General features: G+C 38.3%; 1 protein-coding gene and 1 non-coding gene across 11 annotated transcripts in view; both read right to left on the bottom strand.

Annotated features, from left to right (window-relative positions):
* atrnl1b (attractin-like 1b) overlaps positions 1-19,512 on the bottom strand; it is a 617,494-nt gene that overhangs the window by 330,101 nt on the left and 267,881 nt on the right. For all 10 annotated transcript variants that reach the window (XR_011345361.1, XR_011345362.1, XR_011345364.1 and 7 more), the window contains exon 24: positions 16,699-16,856. Coding sequence is in view for 6 of the 10 variants with exons in the window: in XM_069900005.1 (XP_069756106.1) it covers positions 16,699-16,856 (158 nt within the window). In the remaining 4 variants the exon portion in view is untranslated. The remainder of the gene's footprint in view (positions 1-16,698; positions 16,857-19,512) is intronic.
* On the bottom strand, positions 2,801-2,991 carry LOC138745116 (U2 spliceosomal RNA). The gene has a single exon (XR_011346044.1). It is a non-coding gene; the product is annotated as a U2 spliceosomal RNA (small nuclear RNA).

The raw sequence follows: 19,512 nt of genomic DNA, 5'->3' as shown, positions 1-19,512 counted from the left end.
TCTTTGTTGAAACTCTGCCATACCCAGAAAAAGGCCAAATACCTCGTGACCTGCTTCTGTTCATTGGTCTTGTGTGACCTTATGTGTGAAAGGTGAAGAATACATCCTAGATAAACGAAAGGAAGGCAAAAAAAAACAGCCTTTCAAAGAACAACAGAAGTAGTACTGATACTACTTTCATAATATTTTCAGAATGTCTCCAAACTATGAAATACAACTGAACTATCGAAGGATACTCACTGTTACAATCTAGGAAGCCCAGCAGCTAATTTGAAGACAAGGCCCCTACAAACAAGATTTCATCAGATATTATCATGTTCTTTCCTTCAGAAAAAAGCCCAAGGAAGGTCATGTCTCCAAAAATAATCCCCTGCTCTTCTTTGTTGAGATCCAGTGGGCTTCACTCAGTCAGATAGCACATCTTTCCTCCATACTTTACTGGCCTGCCAGTCCCATATTGGCATTCAAGTAACCTCGGTACTCTTGGGAAACTTCACTTTTCATTCCATGCCTGAATATTATTTTGGTCCTGCTGAACTAGGCATAAATCACATATTTACCAAGAAACAGTGAACGAATTGATGGCAAAAGTTCATTAATCAAACAGCTGAACATGACTGGGATATGACAATACAATGGAAGGGGGCTCATGTCAGACCTAATGTCAACAGAGGCCTTTCAGGCATAATAAGTGCACGTACCATGTAACGCCATTGAGTTATTAGTTATGATAAGCAAGGCAATGGCATGAAATGCAGCTGGATTGAACATAAGACCACCACCAAGATCGTCCGGCAAAAACTCCTTAAGCAGTTGTTACCACATTTGTGATCTGTTTCAGCAAAATACACCATTGTCTCATTACCCCCATCATTAGTCAGAGTTGTTTATGCTCCTTACAAAGCCCAAGAAATGTCATCAGTATAATAAACTGAGGTGATTTATGTACAAGTGACATGATTCCCCAACCCAAGTGTTCAAATATCTCACTGACCTACCCATGGTCATAGTATTTTCCCTCAGGGTAGCGGAATCAAAATGAAGAGGCTGTAGCGGCTCAATGGAGGCTTAATTGAACCGGCTCGGGAGGCTCCGAGTAACATCATGATGCTACAATACAATGACATCATTTGGAACACATGGGGTTCTAAAAAGCTGCGTGTGACTGTTTGAGTGAACAACTTTTACTGAACTTCGACTCGACTACATCTGATTATTTTCTCGTTCTTCATTTTGCTCTGCAACACGGTTGCTACAAAGCCAGAGATTTATGTGAGAGGGAAAAGATTTAAAAGGGATTTGAGGAGGAACTTTCTTGAGGTCAATGGGCATATGAAATAAGCTGCCAGAGGAAGAGAAAGAAATTGTAACATTCAAAAAAGAAATTAATGGATAGACAAGGTTTAGAGGGATATCGGCCAAACACAGGCATATGGGCCGAAGCATCTGTTTCTGTGCTGTAGACCTCCTTATGATTCAGTTTTCTCAAAAAATACCATTAATCTCCTAAGCAGGGTGATGACTTCCAATGGTAGATTTGCAAGCTACTGATCATAATTCAGCTTGGTAAACGCCCTTAACGCCATGAGGAAAAATTATCTTTCATTTATTTTGCTGACTATCATTTGAAAGCTCAGAATGCAAGAAGTAAGTTTTCCAGGAACTGAAGAACAACTTCACACTGCAAAGGGCCTAAAGCCAACAGATTTAAAAGAAATCAAGTGACGCTAAATGCAGTTTAAAAATTTTTTAAATATTCCTTACAAAGAATATTACTCAAGAACTATCCTAATGTCCAGAGGTCATTCAAGCAAAATAAATGAAAGTTGGGCTGAAGTGATCTCCAACTTTTCTTAAAATACACCCAGAAACAAATTTAAAGGGAAATTGTCAGCACATAGTCACCCATCTACCAATTTGCAGAAAGCTTCTTACCACATTTGAAGATCTGTATTTAAATAAAAATATACGTGAGCAATATCTTTATGTGACAGCTAAAACAACAATATTCTTTGGTCACACTCAATGATCACATCTGTGTTTGGTAATTTCCATATTGTTTACATGCAAGGTGCAAGGTTAATCAATAAAATCCATGCCATCAATCATTAATGCAGGTCCTACATCTTCCTGGATTTTCGTGCTTTAGAAAAATCCCCTGAACATCTGTTCACATTCTCCAATTAAAAAATACTAACTTTTAGAATGCCAGGAATCGAGAAAATATTGGAAATTATACAGTTTTTTTTTTTGCATACACCCTTGGCTCTATCAAACCTAGACAGATAATACCGAGACAAACAAATCACTTGAAATGGATCCAATCGGCATCAACACCATTCAGAACTAAAGCAAAAAGTAATAAAAATACTTTTCTGTAGAAGAATCTCTCAAGACATATTGTGGCTTTCTTAAACTCCCCTACATTCTAAATCACAAAATGATTCTTCTGACTGGGGAAGGTAGAAATGTTATTAGATATTTTCCAAACATAAAAATTCAATATATATTGATGCCTTATAAAAATCCGTATGGTTGAATTCACTGCATAAAGATGTCTTGCATAAGATTACCCTAATTACAATTCATTTACAGAAATGAACCATCATCTTCAATGTTTCTTGCTGTAAATATTTCTGCCTAAACTTACTCAAATGTTATCTTATAATCAGTACACCATTTGATTTTTAAAGCCATGTCATTTATTGTCATCCTTAAATACCTGATGGTTTGAAGGTCAATAAGCAATTTTAAAAAGTAAAGCAGGAAAATCTCGAAAAACCATGTTTTTTTTTCTTTTTTTTGGTGCACTGTTCCCAGAGGCACTGCAATACTGGGTTGATGCGTGGAGTGGACGGAGCAAGCCCCTATTCCATCTCCCTGTTCCAAAAATCAATTTAATATATGGTCCCTAAATAAGGGACATATCAGATATTAAACTGATAAGAACAGATACTACACTTGATCTTAGCCAAAAGGCCGAGAAGCTATGAGAAACCATGGTTGAACTAAAAACGCAACGCTGGAGAAACTCAGAAGATCAAGCAATGTTCTTTATATAGCAAAGGTAAAAATACATAACCGATGTTTTGGGTTTGAGCCCTTCATCAGAGTATGGAAAAATTTTGAAAGGTGTCCAAACAAAAGATGGGCGGGATGGGCGGTATGGTTGCAAAGACAGGAGGTAAGGGAGGGGACAGCAGCGATCAAGGGGATGAGGGATGGCTAGGAAAATAGAGGGGGAAGGAAGGGAGGAGAACTGGAAAGAGGATGGAAGGGGGGGGAAGAGGAGAGCTGGTTAGCAGAAAATGGAAAAGTTGATGTTAATGCCATCTGGCTGGAGAATGGCCAGATGGAAAATCAGGTGTTGTTCTTCCAATCTGCAGGTGGTCTTGGAGGGATAGTACATAAAGCCATGGACCGATGTGAATATAGGAGTGTGACACAGAGCTGAAATGGTTGGCTACTGAGTTATTTCTGTCACTGGTGGTCAGCGAAGCAATCTCCCAATCTGCACTCAGTCTCCCCGATGTAGAGAAGGCCACAAAGGGAGCATCGAATGCAGTAAATACTCAGCAGAGCGATCTCCTAATCTGTGTCCTGTCACTCACTGAAGCAATCAGTTTTTTAAAAATTTAAAATTTTTAAAAGATTGTAGGCAAAAGGTGGGTAACTAGAGGCCAGTTTGCTTAACACCTGTAGTCATAAAAAATGCTTTAAACTGTTATTACCAGATAGTCCCAAACTTACGACTGAGTTCCAATCCGGTTGTATCTCAAAATGGAGACAAGTCGGAAATTCACTGTATCTGTTTAATTGTTCATCAAATACAACATGGTGGCAACACAAGACCACGTCTTGTGAGACGCTGGCCACCCCTGCCATGCTATTTTCTATAGATGGGCCCCGACTTTCACGCCAAAAGCATAATTTTTATATTTACATACAAATTTTCTTTATTTTTTAAAATGTACCCAGTAATTTTTTTTCAGTCGTATGTACAGATGGTTATAAGTCATGGACTATCTGTCTGGAAAAAATAATGGGACATCTAGATAGAAATTGCAAGATCAGTCAAACATGGAATGGATTCAGAAAGGGTAGGCCCTGTTTGATAAATCTACTGAATCTCTTTAAGGATATGTGTGCAGTGATTAGGAGGAACAGATGGACATTATATACTTGGATTTCAAGAAGGTATTTGATTAGATGTCCCATAAAGTAAGATAAGAATGCATCAAGATAGGGTATTAAATTTGCATGAATTGAGAATTCATTTACCAATAGAAGGCAGAGATTTGGGATTGATGGGTGTTTCTCTGGTTGGCAGTCAGTGGTGAGTAGAGATGCAGGGGTCAGTGCTGGGCCTGCAAGTGTTCACGATATTGTTATGAGCCCAGAGGACCCTAAAACCCAGCAGCAATGGAAATTTACCAAGATAAATAGCTACTTAAACAAAAGTTGCTTTTAATTTTCTTTAAACAGGATCAAACTTTAACTTATTTCTATTTAACTTAACCTAATTTAACCCCTTCTAATTCTAAGCACACGTGTATGTAATATGTGTTTAAGTTCAGAAAAGTTCTTTGATTCACAGTCCAATCTCACTTCTCACTCCTCCAAGTTCACTGGTTGCAGGCAATTCTTATATTGTGCACAGAATTTAACATTTATGAATTTCACCAGGCTTTCGTTCTTGAAAGGTAAATGGTTATCACTCAGGAAGGTTTTTGTCAGTTTTCAGAGAGAGATTTGTTGCACACCCACACCTGATTCCTTCTGATCAGCCACTTCAGTGTCTTGCTAAAGAAGCTTGCCCCATCAGGGTTTTCCAGATAATAACTTATTTCTTTCAGGTCACCACAGAGTTCCTTTCCTGCTTCCCTTATTTCAGGTGAAACATTATACAGCCAGCTGTTTCCTCTTGTATGGACCATAGGGGTTTTGACCAGGCTGAACTAAGAACTCACAATCCGTCTTCAAAATGGGGTTTTCCACAAGCTTGCCAGTTTGTCACGTTCCAGTCCCAGCTCTCTCACACACTCAGAGAAAAACCACATGACCCTCTTAGAACAGGCAACTGCACTCAGACAGACTGTGGCTCTGGTCTAATCTTCCGAGTTCGTTCATCTGTTGCTTTCCAAAACAATAATCCATTACTCCACAGCATGTCCAATTAACATCTACTTGTGAAGTCCTTATAGGCATTCTTCAAAGTATTTGCAAAGGCACTCGGAGCCTGGACTGTCTGGCTTGAGCAGAGATCTGGCATTTTAAATGAGATGTGTTTTGAAGTGCTTGTATGTGTCCTATACTAAAAAATCTGCCACAGTTTATCTCCTATAAAACATATCTATATACAACATAAATTATAATATAATCTGTCACAATATATCTTAACAATTTGAAAGAGTGTAGTTCATCTAAGTTTGCTGATGACACTAAACTGAGTGGGAAACCAAATTGTGTATCATTTGCAGAGAGATATAGATAGTTTAAGTATGTGAACAAGGTTCTGGTAGATGGAGTAATGTTAATAAAGGAGATCAGATTATTATTTAAATGGTGTAAGATTGCAACATGCTGATGTGCAGATAGACATGAGAGTGCTTGTGCATGAATCGCAATCTAGAAGCTGCATAGAATGTTGGCCTTCATTGCTAGAGGGATTGAATTTAAGAACAGGATGGTTCTGCTGCAACTGTGCAGGGTACTGGTGAGGCTGCACCTGGAGTACTGTGTGCAATCTGCTCTCCATCCTTGAGAAAAGGCATATTAGCTTTGGAGGCAGTGCTGAGGAGGTTCACCAGGTTGATTCCTGAGTTGAGGGGCCGAGCATGCAAGAAGTAATGGATTCAAATGAGAATATTCTCGTTGGAATTCAGAAGAATGAGAAGGAATATTACATGCAAAATTGTGAAAGGGATGGCAAGGTGAGAGGCAGGAAAGTGAAACAAGAACAAGTAGACATAGCTTCAAGAGACAGGAGAGTAAATTAAGAAGGGAGGGACTGCTTTTCCCAGAGTACTGATTCTGCTGAAGGAAGTAGCAGAGACTGCTCCATTACATATATTTGAAACTCAGTTAGATTTCTGTATGGTTGGAGAATTAAGGATTATGGGAGAAAAACATAGGTATGTGGAGCAGAATCCACAGCCAGATCGCCCATGATCTTATTGAATGGTAGAACAGGCTAGATGGTCTACTTCAGCAACTATTTCCTAGGTGCTTATGAAACATTAATATCGCAACAAATTATGAGAGAGAAATAGCCATTGCTACTTTTCATAAGAAAAAAATATTTAATAATCATTTTCCGTCAAAAATATTGAATGCTCTGTACTTATTCCATCTCATTAATCCTATTTTAAACAATTTGGTCTAATTGAATTTTGTTACTCAATGGACCTTTAAAATTTATCTATCAAAAAGTATTACCCGCGAACTCGTTGATGCAGATTTTAAGTGGTTTTTTTTGCTCATATGTAATTTAGATTTATTCTGTTCCTGTTCGACACAAGGCCACAACTTGATTCATGAGATTCTGTGACTATTGGATTACTTTAGTGGGAAATGCTGTGATTTCCTATTAGGAAATCCATTCCCAATAAACTGGCTGCTGTTCTTCCCTCAATCCCAGAGAAGGAAAGAACCTTGAATGGGAGTGGTCTAGTGGGGGTGCACCCTCCAAAAGGAATAGCATCTCCAAAAGAAAGAAATTTTAAAGTTGAAGAATCAAGTTCTGGAACAGCTTAGACTGTTACAAAGCTATTCCAACCCAAATTATCTTTACTCTTGACAAAATAGCCAAAAATTTGACAGAAGTAATTTCAGAATTATATCCAAAGCCAAGATAACTTGCATTTAGTGAGGAACAAATGGTGAAATCATCTCTACACATTTCATTTGTACCCGCTGCACACTGGATTCATAAAACCATCTGGAGCCTATCCAAGATTAGAAATGTAGATAGGGAATGAGATGATGACTGATGTCAGAGTTCTGTTTAGAGCACAGCTGAAAATTCCTATTCATTGTAAAAGAAACTAAATACTTATTGATACAGTGCTTACATTTATTTATTGACTTTGTTAGTAAAAGCTTGCAATTAATCCACTCGGATTTATGCCAGTTCATTCACATTGCAAAAGCGTGTCCATTCTTTTCAGTTCATTTGACCAAGTATTAGTACACGGTGCATGTGTCACACATCATACTATAGCAGAACTTTCTTAATTTGGAACAAATCAGTAAGAGAGTGGGTACCAGACGAGCAACTTTTCTGGATTCGTGGATGAGAGTGAAATCCAGAGAGAATCAAAAAAATCAATAAAGTGCACAAGCCCTTAAAGGAGTTTGTTTTGAGGATTCTGAAGGTGGAGGGGTAACAGCTGTTCTGGAATCTGGTGGTGCGCGTCTTGTGGGACCTAGACCTCTTTCCTGATGGCAACAGTAAGGACAGAGCATGTGCTGGGTTGTGTGGATCCTTGACGATTGCTGCTGCTCTCCGATGATAGCGTTCCCTGTAGATGTTCTCGACAGTGGGGAGGGTTCTGCCTGTGATGTCCTGGGTTGTGGCCACTACCTTTTGCAGGGCTTTATGCTTTGGTGTCTTCACTCTAGACCATGATGTGGCTGGTCAGCACATTTTCCCCACACCTCTGTAGAAATTTGCCAGGGTTTCGGTGTCAGACCAAACCTCTGCAAACTCCTGAGGAACTAGAGGCACTTCATGATTCCATTAATGTGTTGGATCCAAGAAAGATCCTTGAAGACAGTAACTTCCAAGAAGTTAAATTTGCTCACCCTCACCCTCTGATCCCCAATGATTACCTCTGGCTTTCCTTTCCTGAAGTCAAAAATCAGCTCCTTAGTTTGGTTGACATTGAGTGCAAGGTAGTGGTGGTGCACCATTCTGCTAAGTTTTCAATCTCCCTCCTCTATGCTGATTCATCACCTTTCAAATTTGTAGATGGTGTTATTGTTGTACTGAGCTACACAGTCGTAGGTGTAATGTGAGTAGAGCAGGGGGCTAAGAACACAGTCCTGTGGTGCTATGATACTGATGGAGATTGTGGAGGAGAAGCTCTTACCAATCTTCACTGTTTGTAGTCTGGACATGAGGAAATCCATGATCCAATTACACAGTGGAGTGTTGAGTTTCAGCTCTTGGAGTTTGCTGATAAGTTTTGGGGGAATAATGATGTTAAATGCCGAACTGTAATTGATAAAGAGCATCCTGATGAATGCATCCTTACTGCCCAGGTATTCCATGGCTTTGTGGAGAGCCAGAAAGATGACATCCGCCGTAGACCTCTTGCTACAATACTGAAACATATCACCATTCAGACAGGAGCCAATAGGCTTCCACACCAGCCTTTCAAAACACTTCATCATTGTTATCTACTGATGGGTAGTCATTAAGGCAGGTTATTACACTCAAATTGAGCACCCGTATGATTGATGTCTGTTTAAAACAGGTGGATATCATGCCTGCTGGAGTGAGATATTGCCAAGTTGGTCAGCACTGATTTTTAATACCCAGCTATGGTACTCTGTCTAGGCGGGATGCTTTCCTCAGATTTACTCTTCTGAAGGCAGCAGGTTATGGCATTTAGCCCCTGTCACAGCTGTTGGGTGTCCCTTGTTGTTTCCATTTTCATCCAGAATCTTCACCCAAGAGGTAGCTTTTCACAGGTCGTACCTGCTCCTTCTGTATTGATCCGGATATCCAGACAAAAATACCTGTGATCTGGCTTTCAGCAGGCTCCAAATTTCATTGTTCATCCAGGGCTTCAGGTTGGGGAAAACCCTGAACGTTTTGGTGGGAACACAGCTGTTTTGGTAAAGACTGTGAGACCCCTGGTGTAATCATTCAAATTCTCAGCTGAGTCATGACCACCACCCAATCTGCCGACTCAAGGAATTTCTGTAACCATTCTTCAACGTCCTGTGACCACCTTCTAGCTGTCCTGTTCTCTGTCTGTATGAAGACAGAAGCAGCACAGCCAGATGATCCAACTTGCCAAAATGTGGTCTCAGAAAAGAACGGTAGGCTTTCTGGGTGCTGGAGAAAGTGGTGACTCTCTGTCTTCCTTATGGTAGACAAAGTTAAAGAATTTCATGTATGTTACATTCTAGTATTATGTAACAATAATAGAACCTTTACCTTTATCTTGGTGTATCAGTGATCAAATGTGGTGGGATATCTGGTGTAGCAGGTTACATGCTGGTGGTAGTTGGGCATGGTTTTCTTGACACAGGCCTAGTTAAAATCACTGATTGTAGTCTGTCAAGCTGGGCCATCTCTTGTTTACTGACCACATTATGCAGTTCTGCACGTGCCTGTTTGTAATTGGCATCAAGAGGGTTATAAACTCTGGTGAGAATCACTGATGAGCATTCTCGGGGTCTGCATTTAATCAAGATTTTCTCTAAGGCAATAGAGCAGGAGGTCGCCATAACTCCAATGTCTGTGACCACCCAGTATTAACGAAAAATCACACACCGTCACCTCTCCCTTTTCCAGAATCTGAGCTCTGATCCAGTCTCTGAATGGTGAAACTGTCTGATCGGATAGCGAGAGACCAAGAGCAAGCGAGATACCAGAGCAAGAAAGATAACAGTGAGAGAGAAGAGCAAGAAAGAGTGAAAGAGAAGAGCAAGTGAGAGTGAGAAAGAGAGCAAGAAAGCAGAGCAAGAGAGAAAACAGCGAGAATGGTGAGAGCAGGAGAGAAGAGCGAGAAAGCGAGAGACAAGAGCAAGAGAGAAGTGCAAGAAAGAGCAAGAGTGGGCAGTGTGACAGGCCCAGAGGACCTCAAAACCAGTAGCAATAGAAATTCACCAAGATAAATGGTTACTTAAACAAAAGTTACTTTTAATATTCTTTAAACACAAAAACAGGATCAAACTTTAACTTATTACTATAAACTTAACCTAACTTAACCCCCTTCTAATTCTAAGTGCACGTGTATGCAATGTGTGTATTAGTTCAAAAAATTTTTTGATTCACAGTCCAATCTCACTTCTCACCTCCAAGTTCACCGGCGTCTGGCAATTCTTATACTGTGCACAGAATTTAACATTTATGAACCTTCACCGCTCAGGAATGTTCTTGTCGATTTTCACATAGAGATTTGTAGCTCGTTGGACACAAAATGATTCCTTCCAATCAGCCACTTCAGTGTCTTGCCAAATTTGTAAAACTTCAGGGTTTTACAGATGATAACCTCTTTCTTTCAGGTCATCATGGAGTTCCTTTTCTGTTTCCCTTATCTCAGGCAAAACACTACACTCTCGTATGGACCACAAGGGCTTTGAGTAGGCTGTAGTCAGAACTTACAACTCATCTTCCAAAATGGGGTTTTTCCACAAGCTTGCCAGCTTGTCCTGTTCCAGTCCCAGCTGCTGCTGCTGAACTGTTGAACTGAATTCTCTCTCTCTCCGAGAAAACCACGTGACCCTCTTAGAACAGCAAAAGACATTCAGACAGACTGCGGCACTGGACCCAATCTTCCAAGATCATTCATCTGTTGCCTTCCAAAACAATAATCCATTACTCCACAGCATGTACAATTAACACGTACTTGTGAAGTCTCTATAGGTATTCTTCAAAGTTTTTGCAAAGGCACTTGGAGCCTGGACTGTCTGGGTTGAGCCAAGCTTTTGCATTTTAAATGAGATCTGTTTTGAAGAGTTTGTATCTGTGTGTGACCCAACTAAAAACCCCACAATCTATTTTCCAAAAACATATCTATGGATAATATAAAATATAACATAATTTGTCACAGCAGAACAAGAGTGGACAAAACAAGAGCAGGCAGAACAAAGAGAAAAAGAAGGAATTGTCAACATTTTAGATGGAGACCCTGATCAGGACAAAAGAAATTTGAGAATCGGCAAATCCTTCTTTGAAATTAATGACATCGTCACAGACTTGTGGGATTCCCTAAACCATGAACCCCCAAAATAGTGAACCATGAATGCATGCATCAAAAGCACCCAGAAGCCCTGCAGAAGGTGCACCTCACAATCTACTCACCCTTCTGTCCTGTTAAGAACCACCCGACTCATCTTTAGAAGAGTTTGTGGTTTCCACAACAACCTCAATAAAAACACATTATCCTGATTCTGAGGGCTGCCTAAGATTTCTAAAACAAGATATCACAGAATCTACATATATCCCACAAACAGCCAGTTAGCTGATCTGATGGACTGCACTGACAACAGCACTGCAATGAGCACTGCACTGGAAAGTCAGGCTACTTTTATTTTCAGTTCTTAAAATTAAACTGAATCTTCATCTTTTCATTAGGCACAAAACTACAATTTTAATGGAGAATTAATTAACATAATTTCAAGTCATACTGAGAAGAAGTTCAAACAATTACCAATAATGGAAACTGATTTGCATTACATCTATAGGTGCACTCTGCAACCTGCTATGGCATGGTTAGTATAGCAGTTAGTACAATGCCTTTACAGAACTAGTGATTGGGACTGGTGTTTGAATCCCACGCTGTCTGTAAGGAGTTTCTACATTCTCCCTGTGTCTGCGTGGGTTTTCCCTGGGGGCTCCAGGTTCCTCCCACCATTCAAAAAGTTACAGGGGGTGGTGTAGGTTAATTGGGCATCACAGACTCATGGGCTGAAATGGCCTGTTCATGTGTTTAAATTTTGTTTACATTTTAAACAGTAAATTGGTGACCTTAACTTTTATATATTCTACATTACTTTGATGCCCTAAGGGCCTTATTTAGCTTTCGTAAATGCAAGTTTTGGAAATAATACACCCTTTAATTTTCTATGGAGGGAAGATAGCTTGCTTAACTTTTCATTTGTCACCTAAGATACATGGTCATTTATTCCCCTTAAACATCAAATAACATATCATGGTAATGGGCAGACAGTGAAACATCTAATCCATCTGGTTCCCCCCAATAAGTCATCCATGACAGTGAAATATCGCCAGGCACATGTCTGACATAACTCCTTGTTTTGACTTCTGTTTTTCTGAGTTGGCACGATTTCTTTCTGATAACGTGTGGTCCAACACACTGCAGGGCAACATTTCATAATGTTAAAATGTGCACCAACTATGGAACACAAATTAAACTGAGTTCATGGTAATACAGTTCTTTAAATAAATCTACATTGATGAAACAGTAATAATATTAAAATCAAAAACCACATATTAAATACATAAACCACATTTATTTTCACAATTTTCTGCAAGACTGTCTAAACCATATTCTATTATTCTGTCCAATATGTTACCAGAAAATGCTGAGGTAACATTCCTCCATACGCATGTCAAAGCACACCTTCATCAGAAGTGGAATCTTTGACCTTACAGATAAGAAATATCTCAAATCTCGATGCAAATAGAAGTATTCAAATTTGGCCATCATTTCTTGCACTTGGATCATCAATTTTCTTCCCCAAAGTTAATCTTAACATATGTTTTTATATTGAAGAATAAGTGTGATTAATGTCAGTACATTCTCCAACTTAGCCTTGGAAATGATTCAAAATTATGACATCAGATTTTTGTCCTGAGGTTCTTCGTGGCAAGTGAATGATCCAGGAATAAATGTTGGAAGTACCCACAGAATGTGAATCTTTTTCTCATCCTTGCTTCCAACTAATAGGCATGAAAAATAATCAATATGCCCAGAGGAAACTTCAAATTGTTCAAACTTGCACAGTAGGTGACAGACTTATTTAGGAACTGTAACAAAACATTCACTAAGCTCATCTGTATGAATTTAAAGCAAATCTATAAAGGTTACAAAGACATCCATCTCTGAAATCTAGGTACCCTTTCACTTTCTCCAGATGGTTCACTCCAAGTTCAAAATGATTAAGATACTACAGAGCACATTTCACTGCCAATCAACACACCAGAATGAATTCAGTAGTGTTCCCGAAAATCAGTTTAATGATAGCAACCAGAGGGGCCTTACCCATTTATCATGCCCTCGCAAGAAGGTATCAGTGATGGAATAAATACAATGGTCTCAGCTATATGACCTTCCTCTTTAAAGACAGACTTCAGCTATAAAATAACTCACCCAGTGTTCAAAGGCCACTTCGCCAATACATTTAATGATCCAAACATTTTGTTCTCCAAGGTCCATTCACATATTATTCCTGATTTAAGTGTAGTCTGTACTCACAGTTCTACTTTGCTTGATCAAAATATATTAAATTAAATGCAGCCAAGTTTCTTCCTTGCAAAATATTTTTGTACAGATTTGGCATTTCCTATTTTGCAATACCTAAAATGGGTATAATTATTTCCTTTGCAATTACTTAACAAGGAGAGTCATTGCATCATACACTTGGCACGCAAGGCTTAATTCTAGTCTGTACTGAATTATCCAAGTTTGTCCAAAATAAACGTAATCATATAAAAATAATCAGTATTCATTATCAATATTCGTGCTCTGTACATACCCAGTCCTCATCGAGGGCTCAGTATTGGAGAGCATCATGAATTTCAAATTCCTGGGCATCAACATCTCTGAATATCTGTCCTGGAGCCTCCATGTTGATACATTCACAAAGAAGGGTCATCAGCAGTTAAACTTTGTGAAGTGTCTGAGGAGATTCAGTAGGCCATTGAAGACTCTCGTAAACTTATGCAGGTGTTCCGTGGAGAGCATTCTGGCTGGTTGCATCACTGCCTGGTATGGAGGCACTAACTCTCAATGCAAGAATAAACTCCAGAGGGTTGTTAACTCAGCCTGCGACATCACAGGCACTGGACTTCACTCCATCGAGGACATCTGCCTTACTTTTCATGCTCTCTTATTGTTATTTTTTTTAGATGGTTATAATATGTATGTTTGAACTTTGATGCGGCCGCAAAACACCAAATTTCATGTCTTGTTCATGACGATAAATCCTGATACTAATTCTGATTTGAATATTGCTCAGAGACATCAGGAAGCTCCTGGCTACCTGACAAATTTACTGAAGACATTGCACTATTACTGAGAAATGTACACCTGCACAAAATAGCCACTCATGTTATCAGGGTTAATGGGTGGTAGTGCCGAACAAAAACCACAGGACATTTCTAAATCAAGTCTACTGTACAAAAAAAAACATTTCATTGCTTGGAGACAAATATTCAAAAATTTCACATATGAACCTGGAAATTAAAGTGTTGTTATCAGTGGGAAGAATTTTAATGGATTCTCATAAAAAGCATCCTGTTGTCTGATATTTTAAAAGAGCCAACAAGAGTCTTATAAAACTCCAAAATGTGAATTAGCTAATCTATTTAACATTCTTCAACAATTCCTCAGCTACAGACAATATACAAGGGACTTGAAAAATTAATTAATGCTATTTTACTTTTCAATGCAACATTAAGTGTGAATGAGGCTTCTGAGCACCACTAAAAATTCCAAAATATAAAATGACTAAGTAATAATTGGACAGAACTTTAATGAATGTACTAGAATCAAGTATCATACCCAAGGCATTTTTTTTTTGCCCAAAGCAGATGCTTCCCAAAATGGGAAATTAAACTTCCTAAGAAAGCCATAAAAGCTAGAATCTTGAGTGAATCTTTTTTTTTTGGGGGGGGGGGGGGGGGGGAAATCAGTGGATTAGGCAGCATCCATGGAGAAAATGGCCAGCTGATATTTCGGGTTGGGACACTTTGTCGAGACTAAAGTAGGAAGGGGAGATAGGTCTGTGGAATAGCATTCTGGACAAATGAAGGAGGGAGAGGTGCAGAGGTACATGGAGGAGGAGACACCTGGATGGGATGGGGGGTGGGGGTGAGTTGAATTAATAGAAAGAGAACAGGTGAAGGACCAATGGAAACAATGGAACCACTTTGAGGAAGTGATTTCCACTCTCCTTTCTGTATCAGCCTCAAGAAACCTACGGTCATCTCTCTTCTCTTTGGCTTGGCTTCGCGGACGAAGATTTAAGGAGGGGGTAAATGTCCACGTCAGCTGCAGGCTCGTTTGTGGCTGACAGGTCCGATGCGGGGCAGGCAGACACGGTTGCAGGGGAAAATTGGTTGGTTGGGGTTGGGTGTTGGGTTTTTCCTCCTTTGCCTTTTGTCAGTGAGGTGGGCTCTGCCAGAATTAACTAACAAAATTCCTTCTACACTCTCCTAACAGTGCGAGTTAACCTTAAATTCCTGCTGCTCTCACTGGTGTGAAATATACAAGTCCACCAACTAAGGAAATGGTCCAATCCACTGGATTTATAAATTAGAATGCAACAGCTTCCTTATCATTCTACTGTTAGCAGTTTTTAATGGTCAGTCATTTTAAAAGCAAAATTTTATAGATTTAAACTTTCACTTTGAATTAATAATTGGGGCCTTATACAATAATATGAAATGATGCTTTCATAACAGAAGTACAAGTGTCAGAAGAAAACTGTCTATTTTTGTTTTACACACATAGTTTTAAACTGATTAACGAAACATGGCAGAGTTATAGTTTGTGTACTTTAAAAGTAATGGGAATCTTTAAAATCACAGAAGTTTCATTACAATTATATCTTTTAGCAATATCTGAGATCCTCCCCTCCAATAGAGTGATACAACATCATGTTAGTACAACATCTTTGCAATGAATTTGGAGCTGTGTGCAAAGAGTTTGCATGTTCTCCCCATGGCTGCATGGGTTTCCTCTAGGTGCTCCTGTTTCCACCTACCTTTTCAAAATGTACGGGGGTTGTAGGGTTTTTGGGATATTTGTGTGACACGGGTTCATGGGTCGGGAGGGCCTTTACCATGCTGTATGTCTAAATTTATTTTTTCTAAAAGCATTGTTTTATAATTCTTTTAAATCTCAGGAAATTAATTTGTGACATCTTACTAATAAATTTTTGAGATCATTTAATTCTTCCAGACATTTAAATAACTTGCCATCTCATAACTAGATACTAAAAAACAATAAAATTCATGCTACTTTTTACTAGTTTAATAATCAGATTATAAAAATCATTTTTTGCAATTCTGCTAAAATCAATGTCATTAATTCAAACAAAATTTCGATCATGGGTCTTCTTGTATTTTACAAGTTCCTCAATATAAATCAGCTGAATTTCTTTTTACTCTGTTTTCAGTTACTAGGAACACAAAACCACAGTACAAACTGATGCAATAGATAACAGGATTTACAAACAAATCTTTCCTATCCATATACTTGTTTAAAAGTCCTTTAAAATGCCATAATTCCACCAGTCTCTTCAGCTTCCAAAGGCAACTCGTTCCATACTCCCACCACCCTGTGGGTGAGAAAGTTGCCCCTCAGGTCTCTTAAATCTTTTCTCTCTCACTTTAAACTCATGCTCGCTAGTTTTAAACACTCCTACCTTAGGAAAAGAACTGACAGCTCCCCTTATTTGCAGTCTTATAATTTTATATACTTAAGGTCACCTTTTAGCCTCCTATGCTCCAGGGAAGAATAAAACTTGTCCTGCAAATTTCTCAGTGACCTGCATGTTTTCTCAAATGGAGATTAATTATCCTTATAATTTATACCTCTAACATTTTGTAAATCGGTATGAATAAAATGCAAATATCTATTTTCTGTAAAATCAAAGTCACAATTTGCAGTGTATTGGATATTGTATCATTCTTAAGAGAATCCATTCTTTCTCTTTTATTTGGGATAGATATTGAATGGATATAATTTTATCTTCTCCAGAATTACTTACCTGTATCTTGATAGGCCACGTGAAGTTGCTAACATATACGTAGAATGTGATATTTGGATTGCTGTGAAAATTGAATTTTTCATAGGAAAAGCCATCTCTGTATTCCTTAATGTTCGCTTTTGAGATTATAGGTACTTCCTCTCCAGATATCGTTCCAGCTGTAAAGTGGAAATTTCAGTTTTAATAATCTATAAATGTATTGTCTTAAGTGAATGACAATGTTAAGATAACTTAAAAATACACAATGATTTTCATAAATCAATGGGGCTATTTTCCTAATGCATATATTGATCATCTCTTGTATCCATACAGAATGAACATCATACAGACCAATACATTATAGTTCGTACCTTTTAGAGACTATAATAAGGTAGTAAGAAAAAAATGGAAAGAAATAAACATATGAAGAAATGAACAAGGAACTACTTGTTTGCTTGAGCTCGTTACATCATTTAATAAGATCATGACTGATTAGACTGTAACCTGAAGATCGTATTCTCATCGACTTGTCATAACCTTTCACTCTGCTGGTTATCAATAATTTATCTACAAATATTTAAAGGCAATGGTTATACTGCCTTTTCAGTAAGTCTGCTCAAAACACCTTTGGCCCTCAACATCTCTTTTCTACCTTAAACAAGTGATCCTTTATTTTTAAATAGTGATGCCTTATTCTCCCACAAGAAGAAACATCCTCTCCACTCCTCATGATCATACACAGTTCACCCAAGCTCCTTCTAACATTTTTGAACTTCAGCAGATATAGGTCTCCCCTGCCCAGCCTTTCCTCATGAGACAATCCACTCACTTCAGCTGTCAGACATACAGCACAAAATAACAGGCCATTTCACCCTATATGTCCGTGCCACCCAATTTACACCCAATTAACCTATACACCTGGTACATTTCAAATGGTGGGAGGAAACCAGAGCCCCTGGGGAAAACCCACACAGACACAGGGAGAATGTACAAACTCCTTACAGACAGCGTGGGATTGGAACCCTGGTCCCAATCGCTCGCGCCGTAAAGGTGTTGCTCTAACCACTACACCCTTTCTCATACCTAAACAAAGGAAACCAGGATTGTACACAACACACCAAATGTTGTTTCATCAAAGCCAAATATAGCTGAAGCATAAGCTACATTTCTGTTCAATTCATCTGTCAATCAATGCTAACAGTCCATTTCCTAGATACTCACTTTACTGCATTCTGGCCTTATTTGATTCATTCAGGATGTGGAGTACTTTAGCTCACCTCAGAGAACCCAATTCCTAAACAGATATTGTCCAAGCGATTTCTTAAAGTATTCAAAGTATCAAATGGTTAAATAAAGATGTTTTGAAAAAATGTTTTAGAGACAGATGCACATCTTTTTTTGTCATTTTATTCTCTCATCTCAATATAGAGAAAGAACAAAGTTGCTGGAGGAGGAGCAAAATGGGGAGTGGATGAATCAGATTGAGTCCCTGTATTAAAATGCTGACTACCTATTTCCCTCCACAAAATCTGCCTGAAGCAGAGAGTTTCTCCAACAACTTAATTCTTAGACAAGTTTCCATCATCTGCAATTTTGTTTTCTGCAGAGAAGTGCATCTTCAGTATAACAGAAGAACATCATTGCATGCATTTAGACTGTCTAACCCATTAATTCCTAAATTGCTTCAAAATTAATTTATTCAAATATTTTAACATTCAGCTCTCCAAGTTGTAATTTTAATAATTTTTTTTTAAAAAACAGCAGTTTTGATTTTAAAATGTACAAATATATGTGAGGATGTAAAAGGCAGGCAATGAATCCAGCAGTTTTTTTTGAGATGCAAGCACAAGGTTTGAAGATTTAATTATCTCACTCCATGGTTGATGCCACATGAAGAGAATGCTATTCAAGTCAATATTACACAATTCCAAAAACTACAGCATGACAATCATTGATAAATTATCATTTTTTCTTTAAAAATCCATATTCATCTCCTTGGCCCACAAGAATTGATTTATATAAATTATCAAGTAACTTCCACCTTAATATTAACTAATACTGAATGTCTTTTAATAAAATATTTTATGCATGAATATGAAGTAACAAATAATTAATAGCTGCTGGGAGACAACACTCTTAGCTGGGTTTAAACTATTGTGGCATTGCAGCTTCAAAAATATTAACACTGCCTTGTTTGAAAAACAGTTTAAATTGGATTGAAATGCAAAGCAATGCTATTAATTTATGCACATAAAACTTAATTACATACAATTTAGAAAATGCCTTTGATTAATTTTAATGATTCCGCTTACACCAGTCACTGGGGCAGAATATTCTAGTGATTTGACACTTTCTCAGGGGTATCCTGGGACAAATTAGTGGAGGATAGTGCCCCTCTCCCCTGGGATGCCTGGTGGTGAGCGTGTAAAAATGCAGAGAACCGGTTAACAGTGGTCCAGCGTGAATGGCAAAATCGGCCTCTTGAACCGATTTGTTGAACAGCCAATTTATTGGTTAGCCAATGTGAAATGGGCTAAACTAGATATTTACAGTTTTGCAGCTTGACAATAAATGGGATTACACAAATTTATTTATTCATGTGGTCACTCATACTCAGTTTGCATCAATTATTATCATAATCTGAGTCAATAACCCAAAAACCCAAAAGATTTTGCTGAAAATTTATACACTCTGCTCCTAACATCAATTTGTCAAGTTTTTATTGTCTGGTGAAGCTTCTTAATTGTTTTTATTTCACCAAATGACCTGCATTGTATCCTCTGCAACTTTCAATGGCTTCTTTAAAATGCAGAAAATGCTGTGTTAAAGATAGAA

The sequence above is a fragment of the Narcine bancroftii genome, chromosome 10 (genome assembly GCF_036971445.1).
Source record: "Narcine bancroftii isolate sNarBan1 chromosome 10, sNarBan1.hap1, whole genome shotgun sequence".
Classification (NCBI taxonomy): domain Eukaryota; kingdom Metazoa; phylum Chordata; class Chondrichthyes; order Torpediniformes; family Narcinidae; genus Narcine; species Narcine bancroftii.
This window is presented reverse-complemented; position numbering and strand designations above follow the sequence as displayed.